General features: G+C 42.1%; 1 protein-coding gene across 5 annotated transcripts in view; it reads right to left on the bottom strand.

Moving 5' to 3' along the window:
- srpx (sushi-repeat containing protein X-linked) overlaps window positions 1-26120 on the bottom strand; it is a 135859-nt gene that overhangs the window by 16304 nt on the left and 93435 nt on the right. For all 5 annotated transcript variants that reach the window (XM_068039901.1, XM_068039899.1, XM_068039900.1 and 2 more), the window contains 2 exons: window positions 9192-9313; window positions 1640-1819 (listed from right to left, as the gene is read on the bottom strand). In XM_068039901.1, the coding sequence (XP_067896002.1) occupies window positions 1640-1819; window positions 9192-9313 (302 nt within the window). The remainder of the gene's footprint in view (window positions 1-1639; window positions 1820-9191; window positions 9314-26120) is intronic.

Genomic DNA, 26120 nt, shown 5'->3' on the forward strand with positions numbered 1-26120 from the left:
ATAGAATAGTCATAAAATTAATTATTTACCTTACTAGGTTGTATATAAAAATTACCATCCTGCAAGAAATGGGGCTTAAAAGCTACTTGTGCTGGCACACAGGCTTATTTCCTTCCCCCCTCTGCAGTACAAATTAGGACAATAATAGTATGTGAAATTTCATCTGAATAAAACTATTAAACATGCATTCTCCAGCTGGTTTTCAAATAACGTGGGACATCAAAGAAGCTCAGAAATCCTGTTGCAGCAGGAGAATCTTCACTGAGAGAAATACAAATGCAAGATCTTTCTTTCTCATCCTGATGCATGTTGTGAAATTCTGCACTCTGCACATGCTCAGACTGCAGCATCCAGGAAAACAGAGGCATAGAATGATAACTGCAGGATAAGTATTCAATGTAAGCCCAGGCTTTTGAGAAAGGCTAAGACCTTCTAAATCTTAATAAAGGTCACCATAAGATTAATTTTATAAAAATATTTTTTTTGTTTAATTTAATCACATGCTGCCCTGGCCAACATTTATCCCTTAACCAATGCCCCAAAAAATTAATAAACAGGTTATTTTGTTTGCAAGACCTGATTGTACATAAATTGGCTGTCATATAACCTACTGAAGTAGAGTGAGGGCACTTCAAAAAAATAATTCATTGGCTGTAAACTGCTTTGGGATGGCCCAAGGTCACTTAGGTCACTAATGCAAGTTCTATCATTATCTGACAAACCATATATTGGGCATTTAGAATTTTTAGTTTTTGAGAAAAATTACTGCTGGAAGAATATGAAAATTCTTTATGAGCAATTTGGTCGAGTTTCAGGTCTGGTGGAATTTTGGGATTCTCACATCCAAACGATGACTTGATTACTTATTTTATTCAATTAAAAATGTGATGTCACAGTGTGATACCAGAGCATTATGAGCATCTCTTAATATATTGCCAATGGATCAGCTGTGGCACTGCTCACATTAAGTCAGAGATTGTGCAATTTTACAAGTGCAGGAGCATTATGCCATGCACTGCACACTGTATTAGTCTGCTTCTAATGTGCAATAGTGTGTTTTTTTAAGGCTGCAATATAATTGAAACAAATGTTTGGATCAATTGCCAGAGATTATTTCTCTTTTTATTAATCAGAGGTCATAGATATTTACAGCACGGAATGAGGCCATTTGGTCCATGCTGATTAACAAGTAGCCATCCAACCTCATTCCACTTTCCAGCTCCTGGTCCATAGCCTTGCAGGTTACAGCACTTCAAATGCGTATTCTAAGCACTTTTTAAATGTTGTGGAGGTTTCTGCCACTACCACCCTCTTAGGCAGTGAGTTCCAGATCAATACCACCATTAAGAAAAAGTCTAATTATTATTGAGTAAATACAGGCGCAAAGATCAGTCACATTTTAATGGCTGTTTGGTGAAGGAACTGTAAAGACTGGAATATGGTTAGTTTCAGTTAACAGTTGAGAAGCACATAGCATCTTAAGATAGTTTTGTAGTGTAATGTACTGCTTTTATTATATTCGAGACAGGTAAAATTATACATATACACACACACTCACACACACAGAACTAGTTACAATTCTGATTCCTACAAGAGCTTAAATAGTGTAAAATAAAATGTAGGTCTCAAATACACTTACGTGCACAGATTGGTACAGCCGCTGACCAGATATTATTGTATTGACAGACGCTTGCTTTGCTTCCTCGTAATTCATAGCCGCCCATACAAGAAAATTCACAGGTTGCCCCATAGTTATCCCCATCACTGGAGCATCGCATGGAGCCATTATCTGGTGGAGCGAGCTTCCCACAGCGTCTAACTGAGAACAAAAGTAATTCAAAGTAGATCTATGATAGAAATAAATGCATTACTTTTCATTGTTTTTAGAATCTTTAGAATACAAAATAGCTATATGAATAACTTATTTGCAGTAATTCAGCTTGCTAAAACAAAATTGTGTTATGCCAGCGATGTAAGTATGCAAAGCCTTTGCCATGATTTATTTCATAGACTTCAGTTTCTCTGTTTGAATACAAATTAGGATGTGAATATTTGAATTGTGATCAAACCTGCTATTCATATTCTCACATAGTTGACACTGATCAGTCCCATTAAGAAGCTTAATAAAAAGTATTTTTTAAATGAGCTCTGCTTTCCAATGAAATATAAAGGGTACATGTGAAAACCCTTTAAAATAATGAACGGATTCAACAATGTAGATGAAATATGCACCATTTCACTTTCCCTCTGGCTATCTGCCCATTTTGGACTCAATATGGGTCAGGTGCCCAATTCCTTTTTATTAAAATGAGGTTAAACTGAAAATCAGGACTGTCTTGATAAGGATAAAAGGAGAGATTTTCTGCTTCAGCATTAAGCTGGATACCATGAATGAAATGTTAAAGTCATGAAGAAAGGCTCCAAAAAAAAAAACAGGGATTTTTATTGGAACAGAGAAGACCGAGATCAAAAAAGGGTTTTCAACATTATGAAAGATTATGAAAGTTTTCTGCTGATTGCCATAACAGAGCAGAGGTTAAGGATCATCACTAAAAGAATGCAAGTAACTAAAAAATGGAATGTTATATCACAAGTGGCTATTAAGTCAGAAATTATCATTTAAAAGGGAATTGGATTAGTATTTGAAAAGGAAGATTATGAAACGATATGGGAAAAGAGTAGGGAAATTGGATTAGAGTAAATACTTCAGGTAAAAAGCTAGCAACCACAGAGGTGTGATGGATTGATTGGCCTCCTTCTTGCTGTGATTTCATAGCCTCTCTCTTTCACAACTTAAATAATTACATTTCTATTTGAGGTGTACTGAAACCAATCTCCGTCATAAACTTCTTCAGTTCCTGTAAAACCAAACTCTCAGTAATATGTAAATAAGAACTAACCTCCAAAAATAATTCCACAAATTCATTTTGATAAACTTTTCAGAAATGCCAAAAAAAAACTAAGAAAAGCACAATATTAAAAATATACATCGCTACCAAAAATCCACAGCCTGTACTCTTTTAAGATGAATCTACTCAAAATAGGCTTTGTTGGAAAAAAGTACAATCACAGTGTATAAACTGGGAAAGTCAAGCCAGATGTTCATGTGGATATTTTTGCAGATAATCTGAGGGCTTAATAAGGCTATAACACAAAATGTGTGCAAGCAATCTAGCACACAAAAAGTAACTGGATGGAAATCACGGGTGGAAGAAATTGGATGCCAACTATGTTTAAGGCTTGATTCCCCCAATTTTGCCATCCATCTCACCTGTTCAATCAGCATATTAACCTGTTAGGAAATGTAATAGGTAATTGCAACCTAATAAGCAAGTAGCTAAAATTACAGTGCCCCAGTTAACCTACAGTTCTATTTTTGAATACCTTGACAGGAGCTAGAAATGACCATATCAGAAATGTTCATATTCTCCTTAAACTGCTGACCAGTTTTGTGCAATCACCACAGGGACAATGGTTTACACTGACAGCAATTACTAGACTATAATGTAGGATACAAAATTAAATAAGTATCTTAAGGTTGATCTTTCCACAACCTTCCCCTGGATTATTAATTGGGTGGGGTAGAGTTCATGATATAGTAGATTGAAAGGGGTCTGTGGAAGGAACAGGCTTGATGGGCCAAATGGCATTTTCCCATTTCATGCTTTATTGAGTTCTGAAAGGTGACATTGCAGTGATGCATCCTGGTATATTAATTAAAACCATAAATAAACAATTATAATTATAGTCTCAATTTTTTTAAAAAATTATATTCTTATATGGAGGAGAAGATTCATTCAGCTATACTTGTCCTTTTGGAAACAAGCACCCTATCATTAAATATTTTTAATGTGTATGTGCAAACCCATGGCCTGTTGTCCTCTGTGCACAAGCAGCATTTTAGATAAGAGTTCTGATGAAAGGTCACAGACCTGAAACGTTAACTCTTTCTCACTCCACAGATGCTGCCAGATCTGTTGTGTATTTCCAGCACTTTTATGTTTATATTTCAGCATTTTAAATAGCTCCTTTTGCATTTAATTGCTGCTCAGCTGTCTAATTGGTCCCACTGTGTTGGTCAGCCCACTATACAGGTCAAAGAATTTGCACATACAGCTTGAAATGGCAATATTGCCCATTAACGAGCTGACAAAAATCTTTTCAAAAACCTTTAGTAACCCATTGTTAACTGTCGAATAGCACACCCAACTGCAATTTTCAGATTTAGCAAATCGGTTGCCACAATCTCTACATTACAACAGTGGCTACACTTCAAAAGTATTTAAATAAAAGCAAAATACTGTGGATGCCGGAAATCTGAAATAAAAACAAGAGATGCTAATGTAGATCAGCGAGCACAGGAGTGATGGGTGAACAGGACTTGGTGTGAGTAAGGACACAAGCAGATGTTTGGATGACCTCAAGTTTACGAAAGGTAGAATGTGGGAGGCCAGCCAAGAGTCAAGTCTAGAGGAAATAGGCATGAATGAAGACATAGAAATAGATGGCCTCTGTAATGGCAAATGTGACACCAAGGTTGTGAACAGTCTGGTTCAACATCAGACTGTTGCCAGGGAGAGGGATGGAGTTGGTAGCTGGGGAATAGAGTTTGTCGCAGGTATTGGAGACGATTGCTTCGATCTTCCTAACACTTAATTGGAGGATATTTCTGCTCATCCAGTACTGGATATCGGACAAGCATTCTGATAGTTTAATGTTAGTGGAGGAGTCGAGAGAGGAGGCAGTAAAATAGAGCTGGGTGCCGTCAGCCTACATGTGAAAACTGATGCTTTGTTTTCAGATGATTTCACCATGGGGCAGCATGTAAATGAGAAATAGGAAGGGGCAAAGGATAGATCCTTTGGGGGGGGGGGCACTAGAGGCAACAGTGTCTAAAGCTATAAATTGCAGAAAATAAACCATTCTGTCCTAACATTATTCATTTTGAGGTGTATTTAACATTGTTGACTCAATTCATACTGCCAATAGCTGTACCAACAATTAGTACAGTCCACAGCTGTTCAATCAATAAACACTGGTTAAGTTAATTAACAAAATTCAAACTGGCTTTAGTACAAATAAAACTACGAAAGTGGGACTTCATGATCCTTCTGATTTTGGGGGTTTTAAGAATAAGGTGCAAGTAAAGGAAATTCATGATATCAAAAATCGGTTTAAAAATAGCTAAATTCCATGATCAGAAAATCTAAATCGCGTTACTAGTTTGACAGGCAATGATCAAATTACTGAAACAATGTGGCATGAATTAGCATAGCTTGATTTCAAAATTGTAATTGTCAGATTTTTACCACAGTCTCAATTTATTTGTCTTCTATTATTGCATTAGTAGTGATACCACTCTTGTTATAAGCAATTCAGTTTTGAAACAATTTTTGTCTGTCCTAAGCTGTTCCAATCTTGTACTTGGATCAGTGGTAGCATTCTCACCTCTGACTCACGGTTGTAGATTCAAGTTTTACCCCAGAGACTTGTACTGTGGGAATGCTGCATTGTGGGAGATGCCATCTTTTGGATGAGACGTTTAAACGAGGTCCCGTCTGCCCACTCGGGTGGATGTAAAAGATTTCATGCACTATTTTGAAGAGCAGGGGAGTTCTCCATGATGCCTTGGCCAATATTTATCCCTAAATCAATATTACTGAAACACATTATCTCATTGCTGTTTGTGGATCCTTTCTGTATTTCACTAGATTACAACAGTGACGGCATTTCCATAGTATTTCTTTGGCTCTAAAGTGCTTTGAGATATCCGGAGGATGACAGAGTCATAGTTATACAGCACAGAAACAGACCCTTCAGCCAATCCTGTCTGTGCCAGCCATCAAGCACCTATCTATTCTAATCCCATTTTCCAGCACTTGACCCGTAGCCTTACATACTATGGCGTTTCAAGTCAAGTGCTCATCTAAATACTTCTTAAATGTTGTGAGGGTTCCTGCCTCTACCACCCCTTCAGGCAGTGTGTTCCAGATTCCAACCACCATCGGGGTGAAAAAAAATTTCCTCAAATCTCCTCTAAACCTCCTGCCCCTTACCTTAAATCTATGCCCCCTGGTTATTGACCCCTCCGCTAAAGGAAAAAAGTTTCTTCCTCTCTATCCTATCAATGCCCCTCATAACTTTGTATACCTTAATCAGGTCCCCCCTCTGCCTTCTCTGCTCCAAGCCTATCCAGTCTCTCTTCATAGCTGAAATGCTCCAGCCCAGACAACATCCTGGTGAATCTCCTCTGCACCCTCTCCAGTACAATCACGTCCTTCCTCCAGTGGTGCCCAGAACTGTACACAGTACTCCAGCTGTGGTCTAACTAGCATTTTAAACAGCTCCATCATAGTGTGAAAGGCACTATATTAATGCAAACCTTTTCTTTCTTTAAAGGATATTAAAACTACATAAGATGTTAGTTCTGTACGATGTCACAACTCACGTCAATAGGTAAATCATATTGAAGGAAAACATTCAATCAATAAAATGCCTACAGTCTGGACTAGAGGAATGACATAGCTGTCTGGGTACTGGATCTAAATACTGTTTTTACATTACTGGACATATGAGACAACTTAAGTCCATTATTCATCAACTGGTATTCTCTTTTGCTTGAAAATGAACCAAGTGTACAATATACACAATTAGTAAGGTTCAAGTGAAAGTAGAGATGAAAAGGAATTTCTATTCTTCAAATAATGCCGTGTGCCCAAGGATCTATCCTTGTTGTCCGGGTCTTGCGATCCTATTTCTCATTTACATGACGCCCCTCAGCGACATCATCCGAAAGCACAGGCAATTTTTCAGATTTATGCTGACAACACCCAGCTCTACCTCTCTCGACTCCCCTCCACTGTTGCTAAATTATCAGACTGCTTATCCAGCATCCAGCACTGGATGAGAAATTTCTTTCATTTAAATATTGGAAGACTGAAGCCATTCTTTTCGGTCCCCACTCCAAACTCTGTTCCGAGCCACCGATTTCATCCCTCTCCTTGGCAACAGTCTGAAATTACACCAGTCTGTTCGTAACCTTGGTGTCACATTTGACCTCGAAATGAGCTTCCAAACTCATATTTGCGCCATCACTAAGGCTACCTATTTTTACCTCCGTAACATCATCCGACTTTGCACTATTTCAGCTCATTTGCTGCTGAAATCCTCATTCTTGATTTTGGTACCTCTAGACTAGACTATTCCCATGCATTCCTGGCTGGTCTCCCACATTCTATCTTTCATAAACTTGAGGTCATCCAAAGCTCTGTTGCCATATCTTAACTCACACTATTCCCCCATCACCCCTGTGCTCGCTAACCCACATTGGGTCCTGGTTAAGCAACAACTTGATTTTAAAATTCTCATCCTTATTTTCAAATCACTCCACGGCCTCATCCCTCCCTATCACTGTAATCGCCTCCAGCCCCACAACCCTCCGGGATACCTGTGCTCCTCTAATTCTGGTCTCTCGAGCATCCTCGATTTTAAATCACTCCACCATCGGTGGCTATGCCTTCAGTTGCCTTGGCCCTAAGCTCTGGAATTCCCTCACTAAATGTCTCCGCCTCTCTACCTCACTTTCCTCCTTTAAGGTACACCTTAAAACCTCTTTGACCAAGCTTTTGGTTGTTTGACCCAATGTCTCTGTGTTCTATAATGCTCCTGTGAAATGCCTTGGAGTGTTTTATTGCATTGAAAGTGCTATATAAATATAAGTTGTTGATTAATTCCAAAAATAAATGGTTGAATATCCATATAGGAATGGGATTGCAAGTTAGCACAATAAGCATGGACCAAGGGATTCAAACACTCCACGTAGCACAATCGAACCTATTGTTTACTGCAGTAAACAAAGAAAGAAATGGCGCCTGTGGAATACAACTTAAAATGGAAAGATGTGGGGATGAATATTCCAGCATCTCACTTGATCGCTTCATGCAGTGAAAGGGGGAATTTAAAAATGAATTCAGAAGAGCTTTATCCTCAGATGATTAAGTAGGTGAGGTACAGTCCATTACAGGACTATCTACACATTGTCTGTGGAACAGCAGCCTGATGAATTCAAAGTCCTTTACTTGTTACATTTTTTTGGTTGATACAATCAGTTCAGGATAAGTAAGCTTTACAATGTAACAATTCCTGTCTAATGTAAAGTCAAGCTTGAAGTAAACGTTTATTATGATTCGATTTAAATATGAAAAGTATTGTTTGCATACGGTCATTATATAAAGCTCCTACATAGAACTGTGGAAGACCACTGTGTACTCTACATGGCCACATGGCCTGGTCTCAGCTGAGCAGGAAGTGCTGAATGGTTGGGGGAGGGGGTGGGGAGGGTGGAACTACCGGGTGCACACTCAAGCCAGTTACCTATACAGTAGCATTGGCAGAGTTTAGCAGCATGCCACCTCCTCACTTACTTGGCCAGGAAATGTGGGAGATCTAAAACAAAAAAAGGGTAGAGATTTAAAAAAGCAAAAAAGGAAAATAGTAACTGGAATTTTTTTTTATCGTTTATGGGATGTGGGCGTCGCTGGCTGGGCCAACATTTATTGCCCATCCAGAATTGCTCTTGAGAAAGTGGTGCCTTCTTGAAACACTGCAGTCCTTGGGGTGCAGGTACACCAACAGTGCTGTTAGGAAGGGAGTTCCAGAATTTTGACCCAGCGACAATGAAGGAACGATGATATAGATCCAAGTCAGCACGGTGTGTGGCTTGGAGGGGAACTCGCAGGTGGTAGTGTTTCCATGCATTTTCTGCCCTTGTCCTGCTAGGTGGCAGTGTTTGCGGCTTTGGAAAGTGCTGTCAAAGGAACCTTGGTGAGTTTCTATAGTGCATCTTTTAGATGATGCACACTGCTGCCACTGTGTGTCGGTGGTGGAGGGAGTGAATTTTGAAGATGGTGGATGGGGTGCCGATCAAGCAGGCTACTTTGTCCTGGATGGCGTCGAGCTTCTTGAGTGTTATTGGAGCACGTGAAGAGTATTCCATCACACTCTTGACTTGTAGATTGTGGACGGGCATTGGGGAGTCATGATAATAAAGCAATTATCACCTCAAAAGAGGCAGCTAAGATTATGAAAGAAAATAATCTCGAAAATAAAGTATAATGTTTGCGCTATATTTAAATTATGACAGTGACCCAGAATTATTACACAATGCATGCAGAATTATCAAAAAGACTTACCCTGCACTTTAATTGTAAACTGGCATGAAGCCTTGTTTCCAGCCCGGTCAAAAACAGTATACTGAATTTTATGTTGACCCTCAGGAAATTCTGAGCGAGGTGGGGGGCCTTTTAATACAATACTAAAACGTGAAAAAAAATCTGTGTTAATACTAAATTTAATTGTATTTTACCACAACATAGTCAAATTCAACTTAATTCAAATGAAAAGATGCAGCTGTATAAGTTTGTTCGGGTAATGCGTTCATTACCTCAAGGTTAGTAGTGAGCAAAACACTTAAAAAAAAATCATTGCTGTTGTCAATCTGGAATCTGCAGTACTGCACTGGGTAAGCTGCATTACTGGAATAGCAATCAAACTGCTATTTTGGGGATTCCTCTTGCATGTGGCCAGTGTAGCTCCTCTTAAAATCTGTAGCCTAATGTGGAACCATTATGTTGATGTTGGAATAAAAAGGTCATTCAAGACTTTTACCATGGCATATATTATTTTAAATTATGTCTTCAGTTTACATCTGCAGCTTGCCACCTCCACATTGTGGATGATGCGACGGGTCCTTTCTCAATGGCCACTGTATGTTACACAGTGCAATAATCACTAGGGTGTAGAGTTTACGGAATTGAATGCATTGAAATAGGAGATGCTAATCAGAAATGGTTATATGAATTATGGCTTCTAAAATTTTTGATTAATGCCTGGACCAAAATCACCACAACAGGTTATAAGATATCAGATAGTATATGAGGCTAATTGACTCCTTTCACTCTTTTTGTTTTGTCACGATCACACAATACGAACTTATGGAGTAAATCCAAAACGGACACTTTTCTGTAAAACAAAATGGAGTTCAGAGGTCAGGTTACCTTTTCTTTCTTGCCAATACACATGGAACTGCAAGAACCCTGAGCTCATTTTCATGTCTGGACAAGGCTTGGCAAATTCATGAAAATGCAAATGACTTTCCTGTGGTTAATGGCTACATTCCTCAAACTAATTTTAAAAAAAAGTTCACAATACTGTCGCAGACATTTTGACTCCAAACCTGAAATCCAGAGAATGGGTGTGAAAATCTCTATTTTTATCAATATGGGATATGGATGGCTGATACCAGGACTCCATTGTTTGACAATAACTAAAACTATGGCTGGAATTTTACCTGCTCAAATCGGGCATCCTCCGAGGTGGCCAAACCCGAAAATGGCGGGCGATGTCAGGTCGGGTCCCCGACGTCATCAGGGACTTATTCTTTGTAGGAGAGGGGGGTTGTGAGTGCCTGTCCTTACAGCAGACAGCAAATAGCTATCCTCATTGCATCTTTGGGACAATGCTGCCATGAGCATTGTCCACTCTGGAGGAGGGTCCTCTAGCGAGGAACAGGAGGACAAGTGGCCAGGGAAATCAACGACCTGCTGGCCAACTGCAGCCTGGTAATGGGGGAGGGGCAGAAGGTCACAGAGTGCACCGGGAGCAACCACTTGTAAGGAGACGAGTAGGCACTATTCAGCCACCCCACCCCCCACCACCACAAAGTGCCTGCAAGGACGGATACTTGGTGACAGGGAGTTACCTGAAGATGTGGCTGATGACATCTGTGAGGAACCCACAGAATGAAGCAAAGGAACAGTAAATGCGAGCCATGCGACCACCAGAATCACCATTGAGCAGACTGTAGGTCTTCTGAAGATGAGACTTAGGTGCTTGGATTGCTCAGGTGGTGCCCTTCAGAATTTGTCAATAAGGGTATCTCACTTTGCTGCTGTCTGCTACACCTTACATAACCTGGCGCTGCAGAGGGGGGAGGCCCTGAATGAGGACATTCTTCAGCACGAGGAGGGTACAGCCACCTGAACGTTGGGTGGGGGGGGGGGGGGGGGGGGGGGAGAGGGAGTTGAAGGTTTGCAGGAGTTGAGCGCAACGGAGGCTCAGGAGGCTTTGATACTCAGGTGTTTCTCCTGATTGGAGGCTCATGACCCAAAACTAACATGTCAATCTGAATTCAGGCATTCATATCAGCTGGAAACGCTAAAGCACTCACTTGCTGGTGCTAATCTCAGCTGCAATAGCCCACCTTTCCATCTAACACACCAGGGCCCAATGTGGCACCTTGCCCAAGTCTCCATCTCATGCAGATGAGAAAGATCGCCTCATACATCATCATTGACTTAAGACAGATAAAAAAGACAAGGAAGAAATGTAATAAGTTTTGTGTGAAGTCAAACAACAAATAAATAATTCTAAATCGCACCAGTGACCCTTAGTCAGTTAATGTGATTTCTTGAAATATTTGCGAGTGCTCACGCATGTTAATGACCCCTTGCCGCTAGCCACGGCAGAGGCAAGTGGCTGCACAGATGCGCCGTGGCTTGGGATGACCTTGGCAGGTGTCCTCTGACTGCCCGAGGCCGTGAGGGCCCCGGCATGTTGAGGTGAACCTGAGCAGTCTCAGTCACTCTGGGATTCTGAGGTGTTGATGTCACTGGCAGAGAGAACAAGGAGCCGCTGTACGCATCAGGAGTGCCCTGAGAGGAGCCCCCAGATGCATGCAGCTGCTGATCTTATGCCCTCACGTGGCTCAATTGGGCCTCCCTGCTGACCTCAGAGGGCCAAGCAGCTGTTGGATGTTGCAGGAGCCTCGTCGATATCTCGCTGAGGCACTGCTGCATAGAGCTCACTGTCTCTGTGAGGGTTTGCAGGTCTCTGTGCATCTCCGGCAGGCTTTGAATGGCCTGCTGGATCAGGCCCTCCACTGCAACTGCCAATCTGTCAATGGCGGAAGTCAGTTGCACAGATAGCAGGGTCTGTGCAGTACTCAGGGCCTAGACGGAGATCTCCAAAGTCTGAGCCAGATCACGCATCGTCTCTGGTAACTACGTTAGATCTCCACACACCTCACGCTGCACCTGCAGTATCTCCCGCCTGCCCTCAGAGGCTTATCATCAGCACGGGGATCAGCACTGGCCTGTCGTCCCACAGTCCTCTGAGTATCAGAGGCATCAACCTACACTGCCTCTGGCAGTTGGTCTGACACTTGTGCAGTGCTAGCACCAGGTTGTGAGCACGAATCCGAAGATGCTAACAGCCCAACTGAGGTGACTGTATCTGAGCTGGTGCATGGTGCAGGGAAAGGATGTGACGCTGCACCCTCTGAGGTCCCCTCCTCCTCAGAGTTGGACGGATGTGCCCCCGAGACGCTGCCTGGCCACTGTTGCACTTCACCTGTAGGGGAAAACAAAATGATCAGGTGCGAGCAATACTCCAGACTGAAGGACATATAGACTGCAGCGTGGCCACATGCGAGAGATTTTGAACTCGTGAGCAACCTTCATTTCTTGAGCCACCATTCACCGGCACCCCCCCCCACATCCCCGCAAACTGTGCCCACACTTTGCGGAACTCATTCTCCTGGCTAGGTGCTCCGGCCTCACCATCGGCAACAGAGCGTCCTCCATCTTCAATGCATCCTCTTCCACACTCGTGAGAATTGCGATATTGGTGACCGCCACTGGTCTGGGCCCCCTTCTCCTGTGGAAATACATGGCAATCAGTTCAGTTCCTTGACTTGAAGGAGCACCCACTCATCCCTTGTGCTGCGTGCTGCCTCTGGGACCGTTGCCATTGAAGTGCATTGTTGGGACACTTTTGGATCATTGTGCATCTCAGATGTGCCCAGCATATGGCCCATGACAGGGCTGCAGCCATTCACTCCAGATGGATGGCTTCAACTTTGACACAACAACACCTGGTAACCCTCCCGTATAAGTTCAAAGCAACGATGACGGAGACATGCCCCTTACCCTGGAAGAATGCAGAAGGTTGTTGACCCGCTTGTGGCACTGGGGCCATCCCCTCCATTATTGCAAGGGGATTAGAGTACAAGAATAAGGTAGTGTTGCTACAATTGCATAGGGCCCTGGTGAGACCACACCTAGAGCAATGCGCACAGCCTTGTTCTCCAAATCTAGGGCAGGAAGTACAGCGATGGTTCACTAGATGGGTCAGACTTCCCACCGAGATGCTGCACTCTGCAACTGATCTGACAAGGCCAGAGCTGCTTGAGGTTATCCAATAATTTATAATAAGATCATAAGGCTGCTAACCTCCTCTGCAACCTCCAACCATGTCTTCTTGGTGACCTGAGGGACCTCCAACTTCTGTCTGCTGGGAAGATGACCTCCTGCCTTGCCTCAGACGCCTGGAGGAGGTTATGCAGAGAGTCTTCGGAAAACCTTGGGGCCATGTGGTTGCCTCTCTGACATTGCCACAAGCAGGTTCTGGTCCTCCAAGCTCTCTTGAATGGGTTGCCCCTTTAATTGCAATGACACTCCTTTCCCCCTCATCCAGGTATATGCCGTGTGTTCAGCTCTAGCTCCTTCCACCATCCTCCATGATGAAAGCAGCCCTCTCAGAACCACTGAAAGTGTTGAAAGCCCTTTTAAATGGCTTTCAGCACCACCGTCTGACTCTAGCCCTACCCCAGCTGACACTCACCTTCCCACCCGCGTAAGCCTTCAAGCAGTAATCTGCTGCCAAGACGCTAATTGGTCAGTTAGCGCTCCATTGGGGCAGCAGCTGGGAGTGAAGCGGGAGCAAATTCGGCACCCGCTTGTGTCTCCCGGACTGCGGGCCCACTGAGACAAGTAAAATTCCAGCCTATTTATGAGGACAATGGAAAGAGATGCTGAAGTCACATGACAAACTTGGGGCTGGATTTTAAGCGCCCACCGCTGGGAGTGGCAGAAGGCGACAAAAATGGCAGCCCGCATGTGCGGGCCATGCGCCATGATCGCCTGCGTGGTGGCTCATTTAAATACCCTGGTCGGCCTGCCCCCCCCGAATCATGTGGAGGGGGTGGGCTCTCTAACACCGGGCAATGGCGTCAGCCGCCAATGCGCAGGCGCTGGCACCATTTCTAAAGGGCAGCCAGCCCTAGAACATGAAAAGTTACAGCACAGAAAGAGCCCATTCAGCCCGTTGCATCTGCTTCGACTGAAAAAAAACTATCCGTCCATTCTAATCCCACCTTCCAGCACCTGGTCTGTAGCCTTACAGCACTTCAGGTGCAGGTCCAGGTAATGCCCTGCCAGCTAATTGAGATTTTTTAAAGGGACCCACCACTGTTCAAATCAAAATTCCATTGCCCATCTCCCACCACCCAATAATAAAATTATCTGCCCTTCCCCCTGCAAAACACTTACCTTTGAAATATGACCTTCCCCCACCCCCCACAGCCCCCAATCTGAAGTTCACAGGTCACCCCTTCCCACCATCTCCTACACTATGACGAAAGTTTGACCCTGCCCCCCCTGCACTAAAAATCTCACTTGCTCCCTCTTCCCTACCACTGTAAGGCCTGCTTTCTCCAGATGGGAAACTGAAGATATGGGAGTGCCAGCCGCCACTCTGAAGATCGCAGCCCGATTGGTAGATCACAAGTAAGTTCATTTAAATACATTTAATTAATTAACATATTTAAATCTGGGTCCAGTTCCCCAGCAGCAGGGTAGCTGCCACAGAGACTCGCCGGCGCCGGGTAGATTGGGCCCGGCCCCCTGATGTTGTGCAGCTGCCGGAATGATCTTCCAGCTCCCCCCACAACCCCACCCCCGCCTTGGAGCCAGACGTTGGGAGCCCTGTAAAATCCCAGCCTAGGTTTCTGATAAGAGTTTTAATAAGGTATATTCTGGGCAGACAGAGAGTGGAGAAACGTCTATGCCATCATAAAGAACTCTGCCTAACACCACCAGCTTTAAGGTGAACAAAATGGAACTGGCCTTGAACTCATCCACCGGGAGGAATCGTACCAGAGCGTTGCCATTGAACCTTGACTGAAATGTAACAAGAGAAATCTGCTACTGTGAACAAAACAGCAAATCTGTCCTCCTAAACCTTCAGAGCTTTTTTTAAACATACAAAAAAAGGATTACAGGCCTGAATCGTTTCAAGTCTTCACCCTGGAAAAAAGCAAGTGTAACAGAGACCTCTTAAAATGATAAGACATAAATGCACGCTACTTTTATCATAATCTCTTCTTGAGTGTGTGTGCATCTGTCTGAATGTGAGAGTGGGTGTAATTGTGTACACATTCGGGTTTTGAACAATAAACATTTATCTTTCTTTTAAAATTTACAAGAAAACCTGTCATTTGTCTGTTCCTGACATTTAAAGCACTCAGGGGTTAAAACACATTTTGTTTTTAAACACACGGTCTTCGGTCAGTCGAGATCATCTCTCGCCTATCATCTCTCACCTGTCCATAAAAGTTTCTTGTTCCCTCGCTCCGCCACACCCCACACCTAACCCAACTCCCTATCACCCCCACATTACAACTTGGTTGAGAAGACAGAGAGATAAACTTTTTTCCAGCCCATGGCCAATACAATGATATAAAATGTTCAATAGTGGCTGGGGTGATGCATCTGCTGATGATCCTCCCTCTCTGCTGGATGTAGATCAGCGCCTCTTTTTAAGGAATGTTCTTGCAGCACCAATAATGCCAAGACTTTAGTTTATTTTATTAACCTAGTGCTGCACACGAAGGACATCATTTCAGAATTTTCCGTGACTGAAATGTAAATTAAGTAGGAAAATATTCAAACTACAATAGAACTTCTCACGGGTTTTGGTGGTCCAGCTCGATAGTTTCGGAAGCCTCCCAAGTGGCTCCCCGATGTCCGATCGTCATGGTTCTGGTGCTGTTGGATGCCCCTGGAGCCTGGCTACTGCCCATGGACACACTGAGATGTTTAATTTCAGCCTTTTGAAATTGTCAGAAAGCAGTTTTGCAGCTTTCTACTGTTTCTCATCCAGGCAGAGGTGCAGCCAGGGGGCACTTGTACACCCCACCCCATCTCATCGAGACCTTTCACCTGCCATTGTGGATCTCCATGTGGAGATCCGACTTTCCTTCCCAAAGTTATTGCCAGGAAACCGGAGGGTACCCAGGGCCGGGAAGTCGAAAGACTGAATCTGAATTTATCAGGATGAAAAGTTAGCAAAACAGCACTGTGAAATTTTGGTAATTAAGTTAATTTGTCACTTTGCATTGGTTATATTTTTTTAATATCATCCTCTATGATAATTTAAGAAAGAGACACACACTTACCCATTCAGTCCAGATTAAAATATGCTTTGTTTACAGCAGCAACTGAAAATGAATCCTTGGTAAAATGAATCCTTGATGGTTCCCAACTGAATAATGAATCCCCACATCTTCTAATCTGATACTGAAAAGGGCATCTGCCAATAATACACTATAAATTATTCATCAACCTTCAAAGATGACTAATTTTATAGACATAATTCTGCATCATAATGTACTGAAGATTTTAGATTGATCTATCCTTGTGCATGAATGGAGCCAACAACTCCAGGTAACTAGTTTTCGAACAAAAGATTTAATTAGAGACATCGTACAATGTTAAATGATTACTGGCTTTATGGTTCTCGCATGCTCATATTAAACCCAGTACTTATTTAAAGAAACAGTACAACCCAGGACACTAGCATGTTTGCAACTCAAACAAATCATATTTAATAAATGCATTATTTATTAAAACCCTCTCTTCCTGACAGTTAACCCTGGTCTAACATTATAACCTTCTGAAACACACTCTCTTCAGGTCATGTAAGGATCCTAAAGTTTAATGTATATACCACAATTGTTATACATTGGTATTGAAGGCCAAAAGTAAACCAAAGGTTTTTCATGTCATTGTTAATACCCAATTAGGTTTTACAGTTGTTTGTATCAAAGCATCTTTGGGCCACTGGTTTGTTTCCAGCTAAAGAAGATGTGTATGTGCAGTTTTCAGCATACTTTACAGAAAGCCATAGGGAGTGCACAAAATGAATTTAGCAAGATGATATTGGGACTATATCCACTGGAGTAAGGCAGCGAAAGGGCAATTTAAAATGACAAAAACTTTGATAAGGGTGAAAGACTATTTATTTGGAGAGTTAGTGACAAGAGGGCATCAATTTAAAATTGTAACTTAGTGAGGAAAGAGGTTAGAAGAGAGTTCTTTACACGGAGTGTTGGAGTATACAAACAGGGATATACGAATTAGGAGGAGTAGGCCACTTGGCCCATTGAGCCTGCTCCTCCATTCAATAAGTTCATGGCTGAACTGATTACTCCACATTTCCACCTACCCCCGATAACCTTTATACCAACATATGAATAAGGAGCAGGAGTAGGCCACTCAGCCCATCAGCCTACTCCTCCATTCAATGTTCATGGCTGAACTGAGATACATTGCCACAGGAAAGGGTTGAAGCAGAGACCACTGCAACCTTTAACAGAAAACTGGACAAATATACTATGGGTAAAAGCAGATCAATGCAATTAATTTAGAATTGCTCTAACAAAGAGCTGGCACAGCCACAATGGATCGAGTGGTCTCCTTTCTGTGCTACAAACATCTGTTTCTGTGGGAGACATCACCAGTGCAGTCGTTGGAATGGTCTCTATCATTATTTTTACCCACTATCAGCATCAAGGTTAATATAGCACACTTCAAATGTAAAATCAGTTCCTTGTACTCTGCTGAAAAATTTGTTTTAACCTCATCCTCAGAAAAATCAGCCTCAAGAACAATATTTCCAGTTTTCCCCAGATCGATTCTGTAGTCAATTTGGTGCCAAATTACAGTTTTATTTTATGAATTTACACCCACTAGGAATTCATTGCAGGCTAACCAAACTCATTTCATTAAGACCATTACAACAAATTTTCATTTTATCAACCTGGGCTAGATTAAGGGCCAGAGATGATTCTGACAAAGTTTAGATTTAGTTTAGAGATACAGCACTGAAACAGGCCCTTCGGCCCACCGAGTCTGTGCCGACCATCAACCACCCATTTACATACTAATCCTACACTAATTCCATATTCCTACCACATCCCCACCTGTCCTTATATTTCCCTACCACCTACCTATACTAGGGACAATTTATAATGGCCAATTTACCTATCAACCCGCAAGTCTTTGGCATGTGGGAGGAAACCGGAGCACCCGGAGGAAACCCACGCAGACACAGGGAGAACTTGCAAACTCCACACAGGCAGTACCCAGAATTGAACCCGGGTCACTGGAGCTGTGAGGCTGCGGTGCTAACCACTGCGCCACTGTGCCGCCCCTATCTAAAAGTGTTTAGATATGTCATGCCCACGAAAGGAGCAGTTATGAACTTAAGTGAACTTGAGCAATTATGATCTGTAAAAATGAACTGGTGAATTAAACTCCAAAAACAGACGCATTTTGCTGTAGACAAGATGGAGTAAGAGATCTGGTGACCCCTACCGTACTGCAAATATACAACATGATTGTTGGAGACTAAACCCATCACCACATCTGGAATAGTTTTGGGAAGGCACATTAAAATGCTAAACAGGCCATTCAATTGTCCACCAATTTTGACTGAGTCTTAAAAAAGGTAATCAATACTTCAGTGAACCAAGACAAGGAACACCAGGCTTGCAATGCTGTTAACAATTCCTCCTGGAAACCCAAGAAGGTTTCAAAGTAAACTCTTTTTACAACAATAATAAAAGCAAAATACTGCAGATGCTGGAAATCAGAAATAAATACAGAAAGTGCTGGAAATACTCAGCAGGTCTGGCAGCATCTTTTTTTTACAATAAATCGGACTTAAGTGCTCTAATCTCTATCGTTTCTTCCGTGTGCATGCATGTGTGTGCCTGAGTGAGTTGGTGAGATTGCAAACATTTTCGGATATTGTTTAATAAATAGTTATCTTTTTCTTAAACCTATAAGAAAATATGTTGTTTATCTCTATTTGACCTGGTACGACCAGGTGAGAAAGGTGTCTAGGGTTTTTTTTTTTACTGTCTTCACCTGGTCTTCTTGTAACAGGATTTAATTTTAAACAGTGTGTTTTGAGCTCCCCCTTGGTGAATCCCCCTTAGTGAATCCAATTATAAGGCAAAGAAATGAGCATCAATAGCCTTTCTTAGGTTTAACGGAGAAAAGTGAAATTTATTAAAACTCCAATTCGGTTAACGCCTACGGAGGCACGCCACGGCCCACGCTAGCATGCATACACGATACATATGTGCAAAGAGACAGAAAAGAGCAGATAAATAGAGAGGTTTGAGGCAATATCTCTCTTGGGGTTCTTGTATCTACAATGGGTCTTCAGTTCCATGAGAAAGAGATGGGAGCAGACAGGAGAGAGGTCTTTTCAGTCCAGGAGCAAAGAGCTTTCTGAGTTCAAATTCTCTGTGGCAAGTTCAAATTTAAAAAAAAAACAGCCAGTTAGACATCTGACTAAACTGGTCTGACCACGTCTGTTTGTGTATTCAGCCATCTTAGCAGTTACCTCCCAGAAATGTTGTGAAACATAGGGTCTAGTAAGGAGGAGGAACTGTATGAAATCAGTATTAGTAGGGAAATGGTGTTAGGGAAATTGACGGGATTGAAGGCTGATAAATCCCCATGTCCTGATAATCTACATCCCAGAGTACTTAAGGAAGTGGCCCTAGAAATAGTAGATGCATTGCTGGTCATTTTTCAAAATTCTATAGAGTCTGGAACAGTTCCAATGGATTGGAGGGTAGCTAACGTAACCTCACTATTTAAAAAAAGAATGTAGAGCGAAAACAGGGAATTATAGACCGGTTGACCTTACATCAGCAGTTTTATAATGTTAGAGTCCATTATAAAAGATGTAATAGCAGAGCACTTGGAAAACAATGCCAGGATCGGACAAAGTCAATATGGATTTACGAAAGGGAAATCATGCTTGACAAATCTACTGGAATATTTTTGAGGATGTATCTAGTAGAATAGATAAGGGAGAACCGGTGGATCTGGTGTATTTGGACTTTCAGAAGGCTTTCGATAAGGTCCCACATAATAGATTAGTGTGCAAAATTAAAACACATGGGATTGGTGGTAGTGTATTGCGATTGGGGGTAAGGTACTGACATGGATAGAGAACTGGTTGGCACACAGGAAACAAACAGGAGGAATAAACGGGCCTTTTCCCAAGTGGCAGGCAGTGACTAGTGGGGTACCACAGGGATCAGTGCTAAGACGCCAGCAATTCACAATAGATATTAATGATATAGATGAGTGAATTAAAAGTAATATATCCAAGTTTGCAGACGACACAGAACTGGGTGGGAGTGTGAGCTGTGAGGAGGATGCAGAGAAGCTCCAATGTGATTTGGACAAGTTGAGCAAGTGGGCAAATACATGGCAGATACAGTATAAAGTGGATAAATGTGAGGTTATCCACTTTGGTGGCAAAAACAGAAAGGCAGATTATCTGAACGGCGCTTGATTGGGAAAGCGGGAGGTGCAGTGAGACCTGGGTGTCCGTGTGCACCAGTTACTGAAAGTAAGCATGCAGGTGCAGCAGGCAGTTAAGAAGGCGAATAGTATGTTGGCCTTCATAATGAGAGGATTCGAGTGCAGGAGCAAGGATGTCTTGCTGCAATTATACAAGGCCTTGGTGAGACCACATCTGGAGTATTGTGTGCAGTTTTGGTCTCCTTATCTGAAGAAAGATGTTCTTGCTATGGAGGGAGTGCAGCGAAGGATCACCAGACTGATTCCTGGGATGGCAGGACTGACGTATGAAGAGAGATTGGGTCGATTAGCCTTGTATTTGTTAGAGTTTAGAAGAATGAGATGGGATCTCATAGAAACTTACAAAATTCTATCAGGAATGGACAGACTAGGTGCAACAAGGATGTTCCCGATGATGGGGGAGTCCACGACCAGGGGTCACAGTCTAAGGATAAGGGGGTAAGCCATTTAGGACTGAGACGAGGAAGGATTTCTTCACCCAAAGAGTGGTGAACCTGTGGAATTCTCTACCACAGAAAGCAGTTTGAGGTCAAATCATTAAACATATTCAAGAATGAGTTAGTTATAGATCTTGGGGCTAAAGGGAGCAAGGGATACGGGGAGAAAGCGGGAACAGGGTACTGAGTTTGGGTGATCAGCCATGACCGTATTGAATGGTGGTGCAGTCTTGAAGGGCCAAATGGCCTACTCCTGCTCCTATTTTTCTATGTTTCTACATTTAACCTGGAATGCTAGCCTCTCCACTTTCAATGTCTGGTAATCAAAAGTCCATTGCAGATTAAATTGGGGCAGGGAGTGGTCCCTTTGTCCTTTCCAAGTACTGTCTGTTAATATGCAAAAAAAAAAGGTCTTTCTGACAAGGGGCCTGGCAACTCCTTGTGATTGGCCCTCTTTTTTTCCCAACAGTAATTTTAAGTTTTAATGTTCATGTGGTGAAATAATGTGTGCCTTGTTCTTGGCAGGTGGGGGCCTGCATGACAGATCCTTAAAACACTCAAGGACGAAAACACGTTTTTAAAAATAAAATATCTGCGATCAGTTGAGAGGTGAAAATTGAAAGTCACCCACATCATTTTCCACCTGTCCATAACAGATACGATCATGCCTAGGATTATCAGTGTCATGACAATATCATTTTTGTGTTAATACAAAGCAGCAGCATGAGTTGACAGTCTGCTAGTTATCAGACTCCTGTGCACACTGAAGCCAAGTATTGCGGGAACCCTCCAGAAAGTAATTTCATCTGATGTGGGTAGCATGTCATTTTGAAATAACTCCACCTAAAGACTTAACCATACTTAACCAAAGAGCTGTCTAAGAATCTAATAAAACCTAATTGTAAATGCTTTTCAGCTTAGGAGAAAATCTATTCTACAAGGTGATTTTGTGAGGATGGGGTAAAAACACATTTTTAGTAGAGTACAAGGAACTGATTTTGCATTTGAAGCGTGTCATATAACTTTGATGCTGATAGTAGGTAAAAAGTTATAGGAATCATTCCACCAACTGCACTGGTGATCTCTTCTACAGAATCACCGATGTTTGCAGCACAGAAGGAGACTGCTTGATCCATTGTGGTTGTTCCAGCTCTTTTTCTCTCTTCTGACATCAAAATAAATTAACAGAGCATCAACCCTGTCCACCTCTGTACTCACCTTCATCCACAGGCGTCTAATGTCACTGGATAGAAAGTAATTGTGTTCTGCTGGCTGCCCAGCACCCTCGACAGCAGAGATGTTGAATCTTTTGGAACTAGCAGCCAGAACCCAAGTCAAAACCAAGACACAATTACCCAGAGTTGACGCCCAAAAGTTCAAACCTCTATACACAAAGATTCCAATATTGCATACTGTTACAATCAGGTGAGAAAGAGGTCTAGGGTTCCCTTTCAGCCCTCACCTGGTCTTACTGCAACAGGGTTTAATTTTTAAACACCCTGTGTTTTCAGCTCCCCCTTCGTGAATCCTTGTTCACTGCTTTCCAATTATAAGGCAAAGAAACCAGCACAAACAGGCTTTCTTAGGTTTAAAGAAGAAAAGTTGAAATTTATTAAACTCTAACTCGGTCGACACCTAGAGACACGACGCGCCCTCGCTAGCATGTATATGCGATACACACATGTAAATGGAGACAGAAAAGAAAAATAAAGCAGAAAGTTTTGAGGCAATATCTGAAGAGCTGTTACTGTAGAGCTTCAAGCTCACTGTAGAGTCCGTGATTGTAGGTAGTTCTTGCTTTTCGTTGGGGCCCAGTATTCTTCTTAAACCTTGGTGGCTGTAGGAGACTTTTCTCTCTTGGGGTTCATGTGTCTTCAGTGGATTCAGAGGCTTGTGAGAAAGAGATGGGAGCAGACAGGAGAGGGATCTTCTCAGTCCAGGAGCAAACAGACTTTCTGCCCAGCCAGTTTGACCATGTCAGTTTGTGTATTCGGCCATCTTAGCAGTCAACCTGGAATGCGAGCTCCCCCACTTTCAACGTCTGGTGATTAAAAGTCCATTGTGGGTTGAATGTGTCAGGGAATGGCTGCTTTGTCCTTTCAAATACCTTCTGTTAATGTGCAAATGTCTTTTCCAGCCACGGCTGATCTGTTTAACAAGTAACTGTTCACTCCAGTAACAGTTTAAAATCAATGGTCATGACAAAATTAACATGCCTCATTCTTGGCAGGTGGGGGCCTAGCATGACAATACACAAAAAATAAAGACTTCTCGTACACAGAAGTGGCACCACCAATGCACAAAAATTGCAACCAGCCCAATACACAAAAAAGCCAGACGCCAGTACACAAACTGCAGTACTGTCCATAAATCAAAATTCAGACCTCTCCATACGGTTACCATCAAGGTGGGAGGAGTGCACTGTCTTTTCTAGTCCCATTTCACCGCAGGTCACAACATATATTTTAAAAATGTTTACCCAGGAACCGATTCAGTCACTCATATACTCTACACTTTATTCCAGAATAAAATGTACCAACCAGCTTTCTTTAATAAACAAAATTATCAGTTTATCAAACAAGACATATCCAGTAATGAAGCAAAGCATTAACACACAATGAAATATGAAAGTTCCCTTTTTAAATTCCACCACCACACAAGAAATGGTACAGAAATTCTCTCTGCAGAGGTCTTTTACAAAAAAAGACAAAAAATAATACTTTGGCAAAATACTTGCTAATTCTTAGGGGAAAAAAAGCTACATAAGGAAGTCAGTTGTCCCTTTGGGTCTGGCATCTGGGTATATGGAAACGAGTAACTGGGATCTTTTCTAAAGCAGTTCTTTTCAGGTGGCATGAGATTTAATCTGGCAGATTTTTCCAGCTTCTCAGGAGAGATGCAGCACCAGGGATTTTAGCTCTCCCACACTGGATCTTTGCAGGTTTTCTTCAAAGAGGTAGAGCAAGAGGTGAGCTGGGTGGTTTCTTTTTCCTTGGCAGGCAAAACACCAACTGTCTTCAAAACAGTTCACACCTCAATTGAATTGAAAACAATATCTTCCCCAAACTCAAAGTCAACCTCCTGACCTCCATAAACTTTGACACGTGGCTTCTCTGTAAACATCTTCCCCAGGTCACCAAGGTTTCTGTCCTTTATTGAGCTTAAAGCACATGATTTCCAGCACAGGTTGTTTTCAAACAACATCTCAAGTGTCCTTTCAGTGAACTTGGTAAAAAAAAAAACAAATCCAGGGAATCTTTTCTGTTTTAACACAAGTCCTCAAAAAATAAAAATATTTTAAAAATGGAAGTACTTTCATAACAATACACACAGAGAGCAAGACTCCCCTGGCAGTAAAAGAGTCCCTCAAACACACAAAACCTGATCCCATATATAAAATGAGCAAAATCACCCATAGGCAAAAAAAGGAAACCGCTATACAAAAATTTTTAATCCCCATACACAGAAAATTCAAGCCGTTTGCACCCCCCCCCACCCCCACTTTCTTATCCCATTACTCCAATCTTTCTCCCCTCAATCCTTCCTCACCCCTGAAGCTTGAAAAGTGGCAAGTAATAGTGGTTAAACTGGGAAGCTTCAGCCTCAGCTCTTTAAACTTCATGCATTATAGTACCAACTGTTGCCCAAAAGTTGATCCTTGCTCGTTCTAAATCGACAGTAACCCTCTCGACTCCTCCAGGGCAGGGAAGCATTAAAACACTCATTCCCAGCTTTGTCCACCTTAAGTACACAAAGCCAATTTAAGCTGCCATTTGTTTTAATTGCCAATGAAAATAACTGCAGTTGAAATCAACACTATGCATTTGATAGAAGAAGCAGGAGCCAGATGAAAGCAGCTCAGTGGCTAGGTTTAGGCCATAGGCCACGTGTTGGGCACTCCACTCTGCAGGTACTTGTCCTTGCCGCATTATGACATTCTTAAATGCAGACTTCCAGTTCTGAAACCTCATTCAGTGTTATATTCGAGGAGCATAAATGAGACAGCTTCTGCAATTAGTGCAAATTTAATTAGTAAAAGATTTGCATTAAATAAGTTTCTTTGATCAGGCATGTATATTTGAATACATTGCAATTCCTGAAAGTCTTTAGAAAAGCAGGTTTCGGGGACTATCTCCCACAGAATGAGTTCATCTACCCGAATAGGGCAGAACAAAACATTGGCAGAGCCTACAGCATTCGTTGCACACTCCTGCCTCAATTATTCCTGCAACTATTTGCACTTTGAAATTTCCTGCTGCTTTCATCACAAAAACAAAATAAAATAATGAAAACACACGACTGCGAAGGTATAAGCAAGTGACATTCAGAGTGCTTAAAAGGAAAGCAGGAGATGGTTAAAGTGGTTGAACTCATATTAGCATGAGATAGTTTTTTTTTTATTATGCTTCCTAAGAGACACAGGGAACTGGGGAATGTAGGTCTGAAATGTAAACAGGAAAAACTTTAACATAAGTCCTCAAAAAATATTTAAAAATGGAAGCACTTTCATAACAATACACACAAAGAGCAAGACTCCCCGGCAGAAAAAGAGAGTCCCTCAAACACACAAAACCTGATCCCATATACAAAATGAGCAAAATCACCCATAGGCAAAACCAGCAGCCTCAAAGAAAGATAAAAATGAAAGCCAGAACAAAGGACTCAGACTCTTATTAATCCTGGCTTCTATTCTACCACCCACCCATCCACATCCTGTGCAACCCCTAATCTTGTCTACCCTTCTGCCACTTCAATGAATTAAATTTTTCCAACCTCATTGTTTCCTTTTCACCTTCACCATTCACATACAATTTTTCTACATTTCTACCCCTCAGTAGTGAGCCTTTGCTTCTTCCGCAAACAATGGACCAATTATTTTCCAGAATCTTCCTGCCTACCTGAACTTGTTCTCACCGTGGAAAACTCTTAACTCTGTTCACTTCCTACAGATAAAAAAGGTGTTGCTATGAGAACTAACATGTGTTCTAGCAATCCATGCCTTTTCATAGAATAGGTTGAACACTCTTTGTTCTAGTTTTACTTCAGCCTCCTCTAGCCTTTTTAGCAGCTACTTCCTGCTATTGTCCTGATCAATAGATTCAGGAACTATGCCTCAAATTTCCACTCATTCCATCCTTTATGTAGACCATCTCTG

The sequence above is a fragment of the Heterodontus francisci genome, chromosome 10, assembly GCF_036365525.1.
Source record: "Heterodontus francisci isolate sHetFra1 chromosome 10, sHetFra1.hap1, whole genome shotgun sequence".
Taxonomy (NCBI): domain Eukaryota; kingdom Metazoa; phylum Chordata; class Chondrichthyes; order Heterodontiformes; family Heterodontidae; genus Heterodontus; species Heterodontus francisci.